The 19,825-nt window shown below is 36.7% G+C and overlaps 1 protein-coding gene across 6 annotated transcripts in view; it reads right to left on the reverse strand.

Moving 5' to 3' along the window:
- LOC128653626 (transcription elongation factor A protein 2) overlaps positions 1-19,825 on the reverse strand; it is a 229,859-nt gene that overhangs the window by 49,079 nt on the left and 160,955 nt on the right. The window contains exon 15 of one of the 6 annotated variants that reach the window (XM_053707030.1): positions 1,523-1,627. The exons of the other annotated variants lie outside the window; for them this stretch is intronic. Within the exon in view, the coding sequence (XP_053563005.1) occupies positions 1,559-1,627 (69 nt within the window). The 3' untranslated portion in view covers positions 1,523-1,558. Of the gene's footprint in view, positions 1-1,522; positions 1,628-19,825 lie in introns of those variants that run through there. 6 annotated transcript variants of the gene reach the window in all.

Raw genomic sequence — 19,825 nt, forward strand, 5'->3', positions numbered from 1 at the left:
CCGACCCCTACATTATAGTTATTAACCCCTAATCTGCCCCCCCCCAACGTTGCCGCAATCTAACTACAAGTATTAACCCCTAATCTGCCGACCGCAAATCGCCGCCACTATAATAAATGTATTAACCCCTAAACCGCCGCACTCCCGCCTCGCAAACACTATAATACATTTTATTAACCCCTAATCTGCCCTCCCTAACATCGCCACCACCTACCTACAATTATTAACCCCTAATCTCCTACATTATAGTTATTAACCCCTAATCTGCCCCCCCAACGTCGCCGCAATCTAACTACAAGTATTAACCCCTAATCTGCCGACCGCAAATCGCCGCCACTATAATAAATGTATTAACCCCTAAACCGCCGCACTCCCGCCTCGCAAACACTATAATACATTTTATTAACCCCTAATCTGCCCTCCCTAACATCGCCGCCACCTATCTACAATTATTAACCCCTAATCTCCCGCCCCCAACGTCGACGCTACTATAATAAGGTTATTAACCCCTAAACCTAAGTCTAACCCTAACACTAACACCCCCTAACTTAAATATAATTTAAATAAAACGAAATAAGTTTACTATAGTTAAATAAATTAATCCTATTTAAAACTAAAGACTTACCTGTAAAATAAACCCTAAGATAGCTGCAATATAACTAATAGTTACATTGTAGCTATTTTAGCATTTATTTTTATTTTACAGGCAACTTTGTATTTATTTTAACAAGGTACAATAGTTATTAAATAGTTAATAACTATTTAATAACTACCTAGCTAAAATAAATACAAATTTACCTGTAAAATAAATCCTAACCTAAGTTACAATTACACCTAACACTACACTATCATTTAATTAATTAAATAAATGAATCATATTTAAAACTAAATACTTACCTGTAAAATAAACCCTAATATAGCTGCAATATAACTAATAGTTACATTGTAGCTATTTTAGCATTTATATTTATTGTACAGGCAACTTTGTATTTATTTTAACTAGGTTCAATAGCTATTAAATAGATATTAACTATTTAATAGCTACCTAGTTAAAATAATTACAAAATTACCTGTAAAATAAATCCTAACCTAAGTTACAATTAAACCTAACACTACACTATCATTAAATAAATTAACTGCAAGTACCTACAATTAAATACAATTAAATAAACTAAACTAAAGTACAAACCCCCCCCCCCCACTAAATTACAAAAAATAAAAAAATATTACAAGAATTTTAAACTAATTACACCTAATCTAAGCCCCCTAATAAAATAACAAAGCTCCCCAAAATAAAAGAATGCCCTACCCTATACTAAATTACAAAAGTGAACAGCTCTATTACCTTACCAGCCCTTAAAAGGGCCTTTTGCTGGGGCATGCCCCAAAGAAAACAGCTCTTTTGCCTGTAAAAAAAAAACACAATACCCCCCCCCACATTACAACCCAACACCCACATACCCCTACTCTAACACAAACCCCCCTTAAATAAACCTAACACTACCCCCCTGAAGATCTCCCTACCTTGAGTTGTGTTCACCAAGCCGGGCAGAAGTCTTCATCCGATGGGGCAGAAGAGGACATCCAGACCGGCAGAAGTCTTCATCCAAGCGGGGCAAGAAGAGGTCTTCCATCCATCAGAAAAGTACAAAAAAACAAACAAACACTAAATTACCAAAAATAATAAAATATTACAATAATTTTAAACTAATTACACCTAATCTAAGCCCCCTACTAGCTATTAATATAGCTACAATATAACTAATAGTTACATTGTAGCTATTTTAGGATTTATATTTATTTTACAGGCAACTTTGTATTTATTTTAACTAGGTACAAAAGCTATTAAATAGTTAATAACTATTTAATAACTACCTAGCTAAAATAAATACAAATTTACCTGTAAAATAAATCATAACCTAAGTTACAATTACACCTAACACTACACTGTCATTAAATTAACTAAATAAATGAATCCTATATAAAACTAAAGACTTACCTGTAAAATAAACCCTAATATAGCAACAATATAACTAATAGTTACATTGTAGCTATTTTAGCATTTATATTTATTTTACAGGCAACTTTGTATTTATTTTAACTAGGTACAATAGCTATTAAATATATATTTACTGTTTAATAGCTACCTAGTTAAAATAATTACAAAATTACCTGTAAAATAAATCCTAACCTAAGTTACAATTAAACCTAACACTACACTATCATTAAATAAATTAACTACAAGTACCTACAATTAAATACAATGAAATAAACTAAACTAAAGTACAAAAAAACAAACACTAAATTACAAAAAATAAAAAAAATTACAAGAATTTTAAACTAATTACACCTAATCTAAGCCCCCTAATAAAATAACAAAGCCCCCCAAAATAAAAAAATGCCCTACCCTATACTAAATTACAAAAGTAATCAGCTCTATTACCTTACCAGCCCTTAAAAGTGCCTTTTGCGGGGGCATGCCCCAAAGAAAACAGCTCTTTTGCCTGTAAAAAAAAACACAATACCCCCCCACATTACAACCCACCACCCACATACCCCTACTCTAACCCAAACCCCCCTTAAATAAACCTAACACTACCCCCCTGAAGATCTCTCTACCATGTCTTCACCCAGCGGGCCGAAGTCTTCATCCGATCGGGCAGAAGAGGATATCCAGACCGGCAGAAGTCTTCATCCAAGCGGGGCAAGAAGAGGTCTTCCATCCACCAGAAGTCTTGATCCAGGCGGCATCTTCTCTGTTCATCCATCCGGAGTGGAGCGGCAGCATCCTGAAGACATCCCACGCAGAGCATCCTCTTCTTTCTTGATCCGACGACTAAGTGACTGTACCTTTAAGTGACGTCATCCAAGATGGCGTCCCTTGAATTCCGATTGGCTGATAGGATTCTATCAGCCAATCGGAATTAAGGTAGGAAAAATCTGATTGGCTGATTCAATCAGCCAATCAGATTCAAGTTCAATCCGATTGGCTGATTGGATCAGCCAATCGGATTGACCTCGCATTCTATTGGCTGATCGGAACAGCCAATAGAATGTGAGGTCAATCTGATTGGCTGATTGGATCAGCCAATCGGATTGAACTTGAATCTGATTGGCTGATTGAATCAGCCAATCAGATTTTTCCTACCTTAATTCCGATTGGCTGATAGAATCCTATCAGCCAATCGGAATTCAAGGGACGCCATCTTGGATGACGTCACTTAAAGGTACAGTCACTTAGTCGTCGGATCAAGAAAGAAGAGGATGCTCTGCGTGGGATGTCTTCAGGATGCTGGTGGATGGAAGACCTCTTCTTGCCCCGCTTGGATGAAGACTTCTGCCGGTCTGGATGTCCTCTTCTGCCCGATCGGATGAAGACTTCGGCCCGCTGGGTGAAGACACGGTAGAGAGATCTTCAGGGGGGTAGTGTTATTTTTATTTAAGGGGGGTTTGGGTTAGAGTAGGGGTATGTGGGTGGTGGGTTGTAATGTGGGGGGGGGGTATTGTGGTTTTTTTTACAGGCAAAAGAGCTGTTTTCTTTGGGGCATGCCCCCGCAAAAGGCCCTTTTAAGGGCTGGTAAGGTAATAGAGCTGATTACTTTTGTAATTTAGTATAGGGTAGGGCATTTTTTTATTTTGGGGGGCTTTGTTATTTTATTAGGGGGCTTAGATTAGGTGTAATTAGTTTAAAATTCTTGTAATTTTTTTTATTTTTTGTAATTTAGTGTTTGTTTTTTTGTACTTTAGTTTAGTTTATTTCATTGTATTTAATTGTAGGTACTTGTAGTTAATTTATTTAATGATAGTGTAGTGTTAGGTTTAATTGTAACTTAGGTTAGGATTTATTTTACAGGTAATTTTGTAATTATTTTAACTAGGTAGCTATTAAACAGTAAATATCTATTTAATAGCTATTGTACCTAGTTAAAATAAATACAAAGTTGCCTGTAAAATAAATATAAATGCTAAAATAGCTACAATGTAACTATTAGTTATATTGTAGCTATATTAGGGTTTATTTTACAGGTAAGTCTTTAGTTTTATATAGGATTCATTTATTTAGTTAATTTAATGACAGTGTAGTGTTAGGTGTAATTGTAACTTAGGTTAGGATTTATTTTACAGGTAAATTTGTATTTATTTTAGCTAGGTAGTTATTAAATAGTTCATAACTATTTAATAGCTATTGTACCTAGTTAAAATAAATACAAAGTTGCCTGTAAAATAAATATAAATCCTAAAATAGCTACAATGTAACTATTATTTATATTGTAGCTATATTAATAGCTAGTAGGGGGCTTAGATTAGGTGTAATTAGTTTAAAATTATTGTATTATTTTTGGTAATTTAGTTTTTGTTTGTTTTTTTGTACTTTTCTGATGGATGGAAGACCTCTTCTTGCCCCGCTTGGATGAAGACTTGTGCCGGTCTGGATGTCCTCTTCTGCCCCATCGGATGAAGACTTCGGCCCGGCTTGGTGAACACGACTCAAGGTAGGGAGATCTTCAGGGGGTAGTGTTAGGTTTATTTAAGGGGGGTTTGGTTTAGAGTAGGGGTATGTGGGTGTTGGGTTGTAATGTGGGGGGGGTATTGTGGGTTTTTTTTACAGGCAAAAGAGCTGTTTTCTTTGGGGCATGCCCCCGCAAAAGGCCCTTTTAAGGGCTGGTAAGGTAATAGAGCTGTTAACTTTTGTAATTTAGTATAGGGTAGGGCATTTTTTTATTTTGGGGGGCTTTGTTATTTTATTAGGGGGCTTAGATTAGGTGTAATTAGTTTAAAATTCTTGTAATATTTTTTTATTTTTTGTAATTTAGTGGGGGGGGGATTGTACTTTAGTTTAGTTTATTTCATTGTATTTAATTGTAGGTACTTGTAGTTAATTTATTTAATGATAGTGTAGTGTTAGGTTTAATTGTAACTTAGATTAGGATTTATTTTACAGGTAATTTTGTAATTATTTTAACTAGGTAGCTATTAAATAGTCAATATCTATTTAATAGCTATTGAACCTAGTTAAAATAAATACAAAGTTGCCTGTACAATAAATATAAATGCTAAAATAGCTACAATGTAACTATTAGTTATATTGCAGCTATATTAGGGTTTATTTTACAGGTAAGTCTTTAGTTTTATATAGGATTCATTTATTTAGTTAATTTAATGATAGTGTAGTGTTAGGTGTAATTGTAACTTAGGTTATGATTTATTTTACAGGTAAATTTGTATTTATTTTAGCTAGGTAGTTATTAAATAGTTATTAACTATTTAATAACTATTGTACCTAGTTAAAATAAATACAAAGTTGCCTGTAAAATAAATATAAATCCTAAAATAGCTACAATGTAACTATTAGTTATATTGTAGCTATATTAATAGCTAGTAGGGGGCTTAGATTAGGTGTAATTAGTTTAAAAATATTGTAATATTTTATTATTTTTGGTAATTTAGTGTTTGTTTGTATTTTGGTACTTCTATGATGGATGGAAGACCTCTTCTTGCCCCGCTTGGATGAAGACTTCTGCCGGTCTGGATGTCCTCTTCTGCCCCATCGGATGAAGACTTCGCCCCCGCCTGGGTGAACACGACTCAAGGTAGGGAGATCTTCAGGGGGGTAGTGTTAGGTTTATTTAAGGGGGGTTTGGGTTAGAGTAGGGGTATGTGGGTGGTGGGTTGTAATGTGGGGGGGGGGATTGTGTTTTTTTTTTACAGGCAAAAGAGCTGTTTTCTTTGGGGCATGCCCCGCAAAGGGCCCTGTTCAGGGCTGGTAAGGTAATAGAGCTGTTAACTTTTGTAATTTAGTATAGGGTAGGGCATTTTTTTTATTTTGGGGGGCTTTGTTATTTTATTAGGGGGCTTAGATTAGGTGTAATTAGTTTAAAATTCTTGTAATATTTTTTTATTTTTTGAAATTTAGTGTTTGTTTTTTTTTGTAATTTAGTGGGGGGTTTTTGTACTTTAGTTTATTTAATTGTAGATAATTGTAGGTACTTGTAGTTAATTTATTTAATTATAGTGTAGTGTTAGGTTTAATTGTAACTTAGGTTAGGATTTATTTTACAGGTAATTTTTTAATTATTTTAACTAGGTAGTTATTAAATAGTTATTAACTATTTAATAACTATTTTACCTAGTTAAAATAAATACAAAGTTGCCTGTAAAATAAAAATAAATCCTAAAATAGCTACAATGTAAATATTAGTTATATTGCAGCTATCTTAGGGTTTATTTTACAGGTAAGTATTTAGTTTTATATAGGATTCATTTATTTAACTATAGTAAACTTATTTCGTTTTATTTAAATTATATTTAAGTTAGGGGGTGTTAGTGTTAGGGTTAGGTTTAGGTTTAGGGGTTAATAACCTTATTATAGTAGCGTCGACGTTGGGGGCGGGAGATTAGGGGTTAATAATTGTAGGTAGGTGGCGGCGATGTTAGGGAGGGCAGATTAGGGGTTAATAAAATGTATTATAGTGTTTGCGAGGCGGGAGTGCGGCGGTTTAGGGGTTAATACATTTATTATAGTGGCGGCGATTTGCGGTCGGCAGATTAGGGGTTAATACTTGTAGTTAGATTGCGGCGACGTTGGGGGGGGGCAGATTAGGGGTTAATAACTATAATGTAGGTGTCGGCGGTGTTAGGGACACCAGATTAGGGGTTAATAGCTATAATGTAGGCAGCGGCGATATCGGGTCGGCAGATTAGGGGTTAATACTTGTAGTTAGATTGCGGCGATGTTGGGGGGGGGCAGATTAGGGGTTAATAACTATAATGTAGGGGTCGGCGGTGTTAGGGACACCAGATTAGGGGTTAATAGCTATAATGTAGGCGGCGGCGATATCGGGTCGGCAGATTAGGGGTTAATACTTGTAGTTAGATTGCGGCGACGTTGGGGGGGCAGATTAGGGGTTAATAACTATAATGTAGGGGTCGGCGGTGTTAGGGACACCAGATTAGGGGTTAATAGCTATAATGTAGGTGGCAGCGATATCGGGTCGGCAGATTAGGGGTTAATACTTGTAGTTAGATTGCGGCGATGTTGGGGGGGCAGATTAGGGGTTAATAACTATAATGTAGGGGTCGGCGGTGTTAGGGACACCAGATTAGGGGTTAATAGCTATAATGTAGGCGGCGGCGATATCGGGTCGGCAGATTAGGGGTTAATACTTGAAGTTAGATTGCGGCAACGTTGGGGGGGTAGATTAGGGGTTAATAACTATAATGTAGGGGTCGGCGGTGTTAGGGATAGCAGATTAGGGGTTAATAGCTATAATGTAGGCGGCGGCGATATCGGGTCGGCAGATTAGGGGTTAATACTTGTAGTTAGATTGCGGCGACGTTGGGGGGGGGCAGATTAGGGGTTAATAACTATAATGTAGGGGTCGGCGGTGTTAGGGACAGCAGATTAGGGGTTAATAGCTATAATGTAGGTTGCGGCGATATCCGATCGGCAGATTAGGGGTTAAATAAAGTTATTATAGGGTTTGCGATGTGGGGGGGCCTCGGTTTAGTGGTTCATAGGTAGTTTATGGGTCTTAGTGACTTAGTGTACTAAAACATACCGAATTTCGGAACCGAATAGAACCGAATTCAGCCAAATCCGAATAAATCCGAAACGAATTTATTCAAATTTTGCCGAATCCGATTCGATCCGAAACGAAATTCGAAAAGTCCGAATCGATCCGAACCGAAAACGAACCAAATTTTTTAGCCCTGCACATGTCTAATTCCTGTCATGTAGTTCTCTAGACAAGTGCACCCTACCTATCTAGATATCTCTTCAACAAAGAATAACACGAGAACGACCCAAATTTGATAATATAACTAAATTGGACACTTTTTTTAAATTGTATTCTCTATCTGAATTATGAATGAAAATAATTTGGGTTTCACTAAAAACGTAAACTGTTATATTTCCCTATTAAAGCCAGAGCTGTATTCTTTGGATATCCAGCTGATCTTGTCAGCTGTTTCCGGATCTGATCTTGCGGTTACATGTCAGACAGTGATTTAGTTATCTCAAGATTGAAATGTCGTTCATTGTTCATGAATCCCAAGCCCTATGAGTGACAAACTGCTTGTCTATATGTATAGAAAACAACATTCCCACAGAAAGATGGGCTTTAAAGTGTAAGTAAAACTGTCTGCAATCTTAGTTTTACTAACAGCTACTATTAAAGAGAATTGCTTTAGGCATGCAGATATGATGTCCATTAAAAGCAAATGTAAATGCTATTGCAATAGCTGACTCATGCTATGCAGAATGTACTTAAAAGAAAGGGAATAGCAAACAAAGGGATATAGGGGAGAATTTGATGCTTATATAAGTCCAAAAAAGAAAGTGTCAGGCACTAGTTTAACTGCTAATAGTTAATGGACATAAAACCCAAACGTTTTGTTTTGTGATTCAGAGTGAAGATAACATTTTTAAAAAGTTTCAAATTTGCTTCTATTATGAAATTTGCTTCATTCCCATGTATTCTTTGTTGAAGAGATACCTAGGGCCTCTAGTTATCAAGCTCCGTACATACCTGCCTTCGCCGGCCCCAATACGCTCGCCTAAGCTCGCCTCACATTGCCGCCGCGGACCTGAATACGTTCGCAAAAGTTATCAAAAAAGCTGTCAAAAAAACGCGCACCAAGTACGGAGCGATGAGCAGCGGACTGTGATAGTTATCACTCATCCGATCTCGCTGCTCTTCGGCTTTTCTACAGCTTTATTGATAAGCTGTCACTAAGCACCCACACTATACTATACTGTTCTACCCCCTATACCGCCGCCCCCGGAGCCCCCCGCAACTAAATAAAGTTATTAACGCCTAAACCGTCGCTCCTAGACCCAGCCGCAACTATAATAAATATATTAACCCCTAAACCGCCACTCCTGGACCCCGCCGCAACTATAATAAATGTATTAACCCCTAAACTGCCGCCCCCGGACCCCTCCGTCACCTACATAATACCTATTAACCCCTATCCTACCCCCCTATATCAACGCCACCTATAACAAATTTAGTAACCCCTATCCTGCGGATCCCGTACCCCGCCGCAACTAAATAAATTGTTTAACCCCTAAACCGCCGCTCCCGGACCCCGCCGCCACCTATATTAAACTTATTATCCCCTAATCTGCCCCCCCTACACCGTCGCAACCTATAATAAATTTATTAACCCCTATCCTACCCCCCCTATACCGCCGCCATCTATATTAAACTAATTAACCCCTAAACCTAAGTCTAACACTAACCCTAACACCCCCCTAACTTAAATATTATTTTAATAAATCTAAATAAAAATTACTCTTATTAACTAAATTAATCCTATTTAAAACTAAATACTTACCTATAAAATAAACCCTAATATAGCTACAATATAACTAATAATTATATTGTAGCTATTTTAGGATTTATTTTTATTTTACAGGCAAATTTAAATTTATTTTAACTAGGTACAATAGCTATTAAATAGTTATTAACTATTTAATAGCTACCTAGATAAAATAAAGACAAATTTACCTGTAAAATAAAAACTAACCTAAGTTACAATTACACCTAACACTACACTATCATTAAATAAATTATTTGTATTTAAAACTAAATACTTACCTATAAAATAAACCCTAAGATAGCTACAATGTAATTAATAATTACATTGTAGCTATTTTAGGATTTATATTTATTTTACAGGTAACTTTGTATTTATTTTAACTAGGTACAGTAGTTATTAAATAGTTATTAACTATTTAATAACTACATAGCTAAAAGAAATACAAATTACCTGTAAAATAAATCCTAACCTAAGTTACAATTATACCTAACACTACACTATCATTAAATTAGTTAAATAAATTACTAGCCAATACCTACAATTAAATACAATTAAATAAACTAAACTAAATTACAAAAAAAACCCACTAAATTACAGAAAATAAAAAAATATTACAAGAATTTTAAACTAATTACACCTAATCTAAGCCCCCTAATAAAATAATAATAAAAAATAATAATAAAAGTCCCTACCCTATTCTACATTACAAAGTAATCAGCTCTTTTACCAGCCCTTAAAAGGGCTTTCTGCGGGGCATGCCCCAAAGTAATCAGCTCTTTTGCCTGTAATAAAAAAATACAACCCCCCCAACATTAAAACCCACCACCCACATAACCCTACTCTAACCCACCCAAAACCCCCTTAAATAAACCTAACGCTACCCCCCTGAAGATCTCCTTACCTTGAGTCATGTTCACCCAGCCGGGCCGAAGTCATCATCCAAGAGGCGCTGAAGAGGTCTTCCATCCGATAGAAGTCTTCATCCAAGGGGCGCTGAAGAGGTCTTCCATCCGGTAGAAGTCTTCATCCAAGGGGCGCTGAAGAGGTCTTCCATCCGGTAGAAGTCTTCATCCAAGGGGCGCTGAAGAGGTCTTCCATCTGATAGAAGTCTTCATCCAGGCGGCGTCTTCAATCTTCATCCATCCGGAGCAGAGCGGAGCCATCTTCAAACGAGCCGACGCGGAGCCATCCTCTTCAACCGACGACTACCCGACGAATGAATATTCCTTTAAGTGACGTCATCCAAGATGGTAGTCGTCGGTTGAAAAGGATGGCTCCGCGTCGGGTCGTTTGAAGATGGCTCCGCTCCGCTCCGGATGGATGAAGATTGAAGACGCCGCCTGGATGAAGACTTCTGTTGGATGGAAGACCTCTTCAGTGCCCCTTGGATGAAGACTTCTACCGGATGGAAGACCTCTTCAGCACCCCTTGGATGAAGACTTCTATCGGATGGAAGACCTCTTCAGCGCCCCTTGGATGATGACTTCGGCCCGGCTGGGTGAACACGACTCAAGGTAGGGAGATCTTCAGGGGGTAGCGTTTTATTTAAGGGGGGTTTGGGTGGGTTAGAGTAGGGGCATGTGGGTGGTGGGTTTTAATGTTGGGGGGGTTGTATTTTTTTTTACAGGTAAAAGAGCTGATTACTTTGTAATGTAGAATAGGGTAGGGACTTTTATTATTTTGTTTTTTTTTTTATTTTATTAGGGGGTTTAGATTAGGTGTAATTAGTTTAAAATTCTTGTAATATTTCTCATTTTTTGTAATTTAGTGTTTGTTTTTTTGTAATTTAGTTTAGTTTATTTAATTGTATTTAATTGTAGGTATTGGCTAGTAATTTATTTAATTAATTTAATGATAGTGTAGTGTTAGGTTTCATTGTAACTTAGGTTAGGATTTATTTTAGAGGTAATTTTGTATTTCTTTTAGCTAGGTAGTTATTAAATAGTTAATAACTATTTAATAACTATTGTACCTAGTTAAATAAATACAAAGTTGCCTGTACAATAAATATAAATCCTAAAATAGCTGCAATATAATTATTTGTTATATTGTAGCTATATTAGGGTTTATTTTATAGGTAACTATTTAGCTTTAAATAGGATTAATTTAGTTAACAGTAATTTTTATTTAGATGTATTAAAATAATATTTAAGTTAGGGGGGTGTTAGGGTTAGTGTTAGACTTAGGTTTAGGGGTTAATTAGTTTAATATAGATGGCGGCGGTATAGGGGGGGCAGGATAGGGGTTAATAAATTTATTATAGGTGGCGACGGTGTAGGGGGGCAGATTAGGGGTTAATAAGTTTAATATAGGTGGCGGCGGGGTCCGGGAGCGGCAGTTTAGGGGCTAAACAATTTATTTCGTTGCGGCAGGGTACGGGATCCGCAGGATAGGGGTTAATAAATGTATTAAAGGTGGCGGCGGTATGGGGGGGCAGGATAGGGGTTAATAGGTATTATGTAGGTGGCGGCGGGGTCCGGGAGCGGCGTTTTAGGGGTTAACATATTTATTATAGTTGCGGCGGGGTCCGGGAGCGGCGGTTTAGGGGTTAATATGTTTATTAGAGTGGCGGTGGGCTCCGGGAGCGGCGGTTTATGGGTTAACATGTTTAATATAGTTGTGGCGGGGTCCGGGAGCGGCGGTTTAGGGGTTAATCAGTTTATTTAGTTGTGGCGGTGTAGGGGGGGCAGATTAGGGGTGTTTAGACTCGGGGTACATGTTAGGGTGTTAGGTGCAGACATCTCCCATAGGAATCAATGGGATATCGGGCAGCAGCGAACATGAACTTTCGCTATGGTCAGACTCTAATTGATTCCTATGGGATCCGCCACCTCCAGGGCGGCGGATTGAAAACCAGGTACGCTGGGCCGGAAAAGTGCTGAGCGTACCTGCTAGTTATTTGATAACTAGCAAAAGTAGTCAGATTGTGCCGAACTTGCGTTCGGAACATCTGGAGTGACGTAACAATCGATCTGTGTCGGACTGAGTCCGGCGGATCGTAGCTTACGTCACAAAATTCTACTTTGCCGGGCTGTAGTGCTTGATAACTACAGCGAATCAGCCTCGCCACAAATACGCTGCGGAATTCCAGCGTATTTGAGGTTGACGGCTTGATAACTAGAGGCCTAGGTGTCTGAAGCACTACATGGCAGGAAAAAGTAGTGCCATCTAGTGCCCTTCCAAATGGATCTCATTCTTGCAAAACTGCTGCTTCAGACACACTCCTAAGCATATCCCCTGCTTTTCAACAAAAGATACCAAGAGAACAAAGACTATTTGAGAATAGAAGAAAATTAGAGAGTTTTTTTTTTAATTGCATGCTCTATCTAAATTGTCATGAAAGAAAAAAAATTAAAAAAATAAACTTTATTCATCCATTTAAAATAAAAGTACACCTCAAGCTATCCGAAAATACCTTATGCTTTTCACAAAACTCATTGGCACTTAGTTATCATATATAATTATGATGCTGATTTAACCTAAAATTGTATTGTTTATTAAAATACAGGTAGCCCTCAGTTTACGCCGGGGTTAGGTTCCAGAAGGAATGGTTGTAAATCGAAACCGTTGTAAATTGAAACCCAGTTTATAATGTAAGTCAATGGGAAGTGAGGGTGATAGGTTCCAGGCCCCTCTCAAAATTGTCATAAGTAACACCTAATACATTATTTTTAAAGCTTTGAAATGAAGACTTTAAATGCTAAACAGCATTATAAACCTAATAAAATAATCATACAACACAGAATATATAACTAAACTAAGTTAAATAAACAAAAACATTTGCTAAACAGCATTATAAACCTAATAAAATAATCACACAACACAGACTTCACTTGCATTTTTCTGCAAACAGTTTTTTCTATGCATTTCAATCTGGACTGATTTATAGACAGGAAGAAGATCTTGTTCCTTTGAAATCTGCTCGATAGCTCAGGTCTGGTTAAACTGATTAATTTCAGCTTGCTTGGCTTTGCTGTAACACAAGCGGACAGCTCCACCTAATGGCTATTTTAATAAATGCACTGCTTTTCAATAGCAGTCACATGACTGGAAAAAAGGTTGTTATTCTGAAACGGTGTAAATTGAACAGTTGTAAAACGAGGGCCACCTGTTTATCCACTAAGTGGACTTTTTCTAAAAAAAAAAAAAAACAATATACTTCCTGAAAAGTAACATTACAAAAATTCCACAAAGGGACAAGAAAGTAAAAATTAAACAACAACAAAACAAACTTTCCAATTTTCTTCCATTTTTAAATGTACTTAGTTATCTTGGTATTTGTTATGAATTCACATACTTATATGAGTTTATGATTGGTTGATATGGTTGAGATTTGTCAGAAAAAAAAACATGGCTTTATTCATACATCCTTCACAAAGATAAATCTTGCCAAATCCTGGAATCGGGCAGATTTATATTTGTGAAGGACGCATGAATCAAGCCACGTACAAGGTTATCCTGGAAGAAAACTTGCTTCCTTCTGCTCTGACAATGCTCACCAACTCTGAGGACTGATTTTTCCATCAGGACAATACTTCATGACACACAGCCAGGTCAAGGTGTGGATGGAGGACCATCAGCTCAAGACCCTGTCATGGCCAACCCAATCTCCAGATCTGAACCCCATTGAAAACCTCTGGAAAGCCCCACTGCTTAAAAAAGTAAAAGTAATGTGAAAAACTTGTGGAGAGCATGCCAAGATGCATAAAAGCTGTGACTGAGAATCAGGGTTATTCCACCAAATATTGATCTGTGAACTCTTGCTAAGTTAAAACATAAGTTTTGTGTTGCTTAAAAATAAATATCAACTTGTTTTCTTTGTATTATTCAAGGTCTAAAAACACTGCGTCTCTTTTGTTATTTTGACCAATTGACATTTTCTGCAAATAAATGCTCTAAATGACAATATTTTTATTTGGAAAATGAGAGAAATGTTGTCAGTAGCAACAAAACAACAATGTTAAGTTTAAACCAACACATATCTATAAATAGTAAAAACAGAAAAATTCATAATTTTCTAGAGCTGTTTATCTACTGTGTGTGTGTATATATATATATATATATATATATATATATATATATACACACACACACACACACATAGTAACATAGTAGATGAGGTTGAAAAAAGACCAAAGTCCATCGAGTTCAATCTATACAAATCTAATATACTTACAAAAAGCTCCAGTTGAGCTTAAATTAATCCCACTAAAAGGTGACCTATTTAATAAAAGCAATCATATCCTTGAATTTTGTTTCTAGACAGAAATGTCTTTCACTACCTCCTTTGGTAATGAGTTCCACAATTTTATTGCTATTACAGTGAAAAAATTTTTCCATTGCAGGAGATTAAATCTCCTTTCCTCCAACCTTAAATTGTAACCTCTTGTCACAAACAATTTTCTTGGAATAAACAGAAATTCTGCCATCTCTGTATATGGGCCTTGAATATATTTATATAAAGTAATCATGTCACCTCTCAAGCACCTTTTTTCTACAGAAAACAGACCAAGTTTAGCTAGCCTATCCTCATAGCTTAAATTCTCCATTCCCTTATTAGCTTTGTGGCCTTTCTCTGAACTTTTTCTAGTTCTGCAATATTTTTTTTTTTGTGATCGCTCCCCAGAAATGCACTCCATACTCAAGGTAAGGTCTTACCAGGGATTTATATAGTGACATAATTATGCTTTCCTCCCTTGAATGAATGCCTCTTTTAATACATGCTAGTATCTTATTAGCCTTTGAAGCCACTGCCCTGCATTGTGCACCCATCTTTAGCTTGTTATCTATAACTACTCCCAAATCCCTTTCCTCCTCTGTTTGTCTAAGTATTGTCCCATTTAAAAAATACATTCGGGCCTATTTATCAAAGCATCAACTGAAAATATGCTGGAATTCCGCGTCGTAATTGTCATGAGATTGATCCGCTGTAGTTATCAAAGCGTCAAGATCGGCAAATATTGAAATTTGTCACGTAAAATACGATTCCGCGATCTCAATCTGACACAAATTGATGCGAGTTGAAAACCGTGGTATTCAAGCGGAATCGTGTTCATTTGCCCTCCTAATTGACACTATTTAAAGCTCTCACAAAGTTATCAAAAATTCTACAGTTATGCTCGCGTCTTTTCCGACTCAGCGTACCTAGTTTTCAATCCGCCACCCTTGAGGTCGCGGATGCCATAGAACTCAATGGGAGGCTGAAAACAAATTAAGCTTATGTTTGATGCTGCAAGAGAATGAAGTATATTACATAATAAAAGTGAATTAGAAACTTTATTAAAATTAAAATTGTATACTCTTTCTAAATCAAACAATATTATTGCTCCACATTTGGTGCACTAGTAGATAAAGGAATAAACATGAAAAATGCATTACTACTTATGGATTATGCTACAACTTTTTCTCTCATTACAAAGCAAGGGGACAATATTATTTGTACCTATTTGGTGCAAAGTTTTGCCCCAAACTTGTTGCACTAATAGATATAGAGATAAAAATGAACATAATATAGCTATCTTCCTTTTTATTTTTTTGTGAATAATCTATGTGCACCATGTTTAAGCCATGTAATAAAAGTCCCACTCTCCACTTTGCGCCAAATTTGACTCAACACTTTTCGCACCAATTAAGACGCAAACTCCTAAATAAACCACGCACTAGTGAATTTTTCCACCACTTTTGATTGGAATATGCATAATCACCAGGGATAGGCAAGGTGTCCGTGACTGGCCCTTGCAGTGTCCACCGCCCATTTTGCTGAGGGGAGGGAGGAGTAGGACAGATGAATGCTGGTCCTGACTTCTCACTGAAACACGCAGCGCCACGTTTCGCAGGGTTGTGGCCACTCCCACGTGATGCCGCTTAGTACCGGGAAAATGAATCTGAGTGAGACTGAGAGAGAGGGAAGATTCAAGAAGCAAGCTGCCACTGTGTCCCTTGAGCTTTATAAGCAAAGGTAAAGAACTCTAACCAGCACCCGAGGTTTATTATAAGTAGTATTTCATTAGAAAGAAAAGATAAACTAAGGTTGTGATTCAAAACCTTAGTATATCTTTTCTTTCTGATTAAATAATAGGAAAGGGAGAATATGTAGTGTGAATAAAGTTAGTGGCTTGTCAAGAGACTGCTAGCGATATTGGGTGATAAGTTATGGAATAAATAAAGCAAAATATTGGATGTGTATCTGCATCTGTATAATAACACCCAACACTATACAAAGACACAGAAGTGACACTGCCACATGGGTATCACTGTCATGAGCACACCTGAGCTTGGGTGGGGTGCTTTAACCAATGGGAGCTGGTCAGTCTCCCTGATTATGTTTTAATACAGATACAAAATTTGGTTTAGCACACCTTACAAAAAGTTTATAGACACATCTTTGGGAGTGTGCTAAACCAAATTTTGTATTTGTATTAAAACATAATCAGGGAGACTGACCATCTCCCATTGGTTAAAGCACCCCACCCAAGCTCAGGTGTGCTCATGACAGTGTAATAGAGTTGTGAATATTAAGCCAGGGAGTCTCATTCTATTATGAAGAGTAAAAGCAGGAATGATTCAGCCCTCTGAGGCAAAGGACTGTAGTGTTAGGACCAGTCTATATTGGGGCACCTTGTACGTGGTGACTTGCTAAGCAGAATATGGCCATATTGTGTGACTAAGATCCCAATTTTATTTAAAAAGAATAGTTGTCTCTTGATGTTTTTTGCAGGCAATACCTTTTTGTTTGTGTGTGTGTGTATATATATATATATATATATATATATATATATATATATATGTGTATATATTTATGTATATATTTATATATATATATATATATATATATATATATATATATATGTGTGTGTGTGTGTATATATATATATATATATATATATATATGTATGTGCAAGGATATATGTACAAATTCTAGCATTAATAATAATTTAACAAATAAATAAAAAATGACTCCTAGATATAGAAATACACTTTAATTTATGTGAAAGTATCATATAACAAATCAATATAAAAATAACTTTCTATGAGATTGTTTGTTGAGGTATTAATCAATCTATTTCTTGGACATTTACAATTAAAAAAATAAAAGATTAGCTTTAACGAAATGTGCTTATTCATGGACAGTAATGAAATGGTATAAATAAAGTTGTGGAAAACCCGAATAACCGCAACATCGATGACTGTTAGTTAACACCAGTCCGATGTTCATCGCACTGTACTCGATGTGCATGTATTTGATGGCTTTTTTTTATAAATAAGGAGAACGTATTCAGGTCAGCGGCAGCGATGTCTGGCGAGCGTATTGATGCTGGCGAATGCAACATAGTTGACGCTTTGATAAATAGGCCCCATTGCTTGCTTATTTTTACTTCCAAAATGTAGAACCTTGCATCTTCCCGTATTAAATGTCATTTTCCATTTACCTGCCCATACTTCTAATTTTTTGCAGATCCCCTTGTAACGAAAGTTCATCCTGCTCTGACCTAATGACCTTACTTAACTTAGTATCATCTGCAAAAATAGAGGTATCACTATTTAATCCTTGCTCCAAGTCATTTATAAAAATATTAAAAAGAACAGGGCCCAGTACTGATCCCTGGGGGACTCCACTGATTACCTTTGTCCAATCTGAGTATGATCCATTCACTACTACTCCCTATCTTTTATCCAGTTAAAAATCCATGAGCTAACATTTTCAGCTATTCCCAGTCCCTTAAAGGGATATTAAACACTTGACTGGTAAAAATCCTTAAAACTAACTGCTACCGAACAGTTCTCTATGCTGGAAGTTCAGCTTACAACAAACATTGCAAGAAAAGTGTTTTCTTTTAAGATACTGATCCAGTGTTTGATGTGGCTATGTATGATGCCATATTGTGACAGCACAGCAGTCATGTGATGCACACAGCATATGTACCTATAATGTATGCTGAGGAAGCACAGCTGCAGGACTTGATCACTGTTTTATGCAGAGCTTGTTTTTCAGTTTATGTTGAGAATCCGTTACTGAAATGCAATATTTTATTAACTTTCGGCTAGATTACGAGTTTTGCGTTATGAGTGAAAAAGCCTCATAACAATGCTTTTTCACTACCGCTGGTATTACGAGTCTTGCAGGTACAGCTGTACCGCATACATTTTTGGCCGTAACGCAATGTAACTACCGCAGCTTTCAAAAAGTCCTTTTTAAATGGGACTTCCATAGCGCTGGTATTACGAGTTTGCCTGTCCGGCCAAAAAGTGAGCGGTACAGCCCATAACTACAAGATCCGTACCGTAAACTGAAAGTCAGTAGTTATGTTACAAAGCTGTAGCATAAAACTCATAACTAAAGTGCTACAAAGTACACTAACACCCATAAACTACCTATTAACCCCTAAACCGAGGCCCTCCCGCATCGCAAACACTAAAATAAAATTAATAACCTCTAATCTACCGCTACGGACATCGCCACCACTATAATAAACATATTAACCCCTAAACCGCCGTACTCCTGCATCGCAAACACTAGTTAAATATTATTAACCCCTAATCTGCTGTCCCTAACATCGCCGCAACCTACATTACTGTTATTAACCCCTAATCTGCTGCCCCCAAAATCGCTGCCACTATACTAAAATTATTAACCCCTAAACCTAACCCTAAATCTAACCCTAACGTAACCCTAACACCAACTAACTTTAACATAATTTAAATTATTCCAAATAAAAATTACAATTAATACCTAAATTATTCCTATTTAAAACTAAATAAATACTTACCTGTAAAATAAAACCTAAGCTAGCTATAATATAACTAATAGTTACATTGTATCTAGCTTAGGTTTTATTTTTATTTCACAGCTAAGTTTGTATTTATTTTAACTAGATAGACTAGTTAGTAAATAGTTATTAACTATTTACTAACTACCTAGTTAAAATAAATACAAACTTAGCTGTGAAATAAAAATAAAACCTAAGCTAGCTACAATGTAACTATTAGTTATATTGTAGCTAGTTTAGGGTTTATTTTACAGGTAAGTATTTCGTTTTAAATAGGAATTATTTAGTTATTAATAGGTTTTATATAGATTTTTTTTAATTATATTAAAGTTAGGGGTGTTAGGGTTAGACTTAGGGTTAGATTTAGGGGTTAATAATAATAGTATAGTGGCGGCAACATTGGGGGCGGCAGATTAGGGGTTAATACGTGTAGGTAGGTGGCGGTGACATTGTGGACGGCAGATTAGGGGTTAATAAATGTAATGTAGGTGTCGGTGATGTCGGGCGGCAGACTAGGGGTTAATAAGTGTAGGTAGGTGGCGGCGTTATTGGGAGCGGCAGATTAGGGGTTAATAAGTGTAATGTAGGTGTTGACGATGTCAGGGGCAGCAGATTAGGGGTTAATAAGTGTAATGTAGGTGTCGGCGATGTTGGGGGCGGCAGATTAGGGGTGTTTAGACTCAGGGTTTATGTTAGGGTGTTAGGTGTAAACATAACTTTTCTTTCCCCATAGG

This window comes from Bombina bombina, chromosome 3 (assembly GCF_027579735.1).
Source record: "Bombina bombina isolate aBomBom1 chromosome 3, aBomBom1.pri, whole genome shotgun sequence".
Lineage (NCBI taxonomy): Eukaryota > Metazoa > Chordata > Amphibia > Anura > Bombinatoridae > Bombina > Bombina bombina.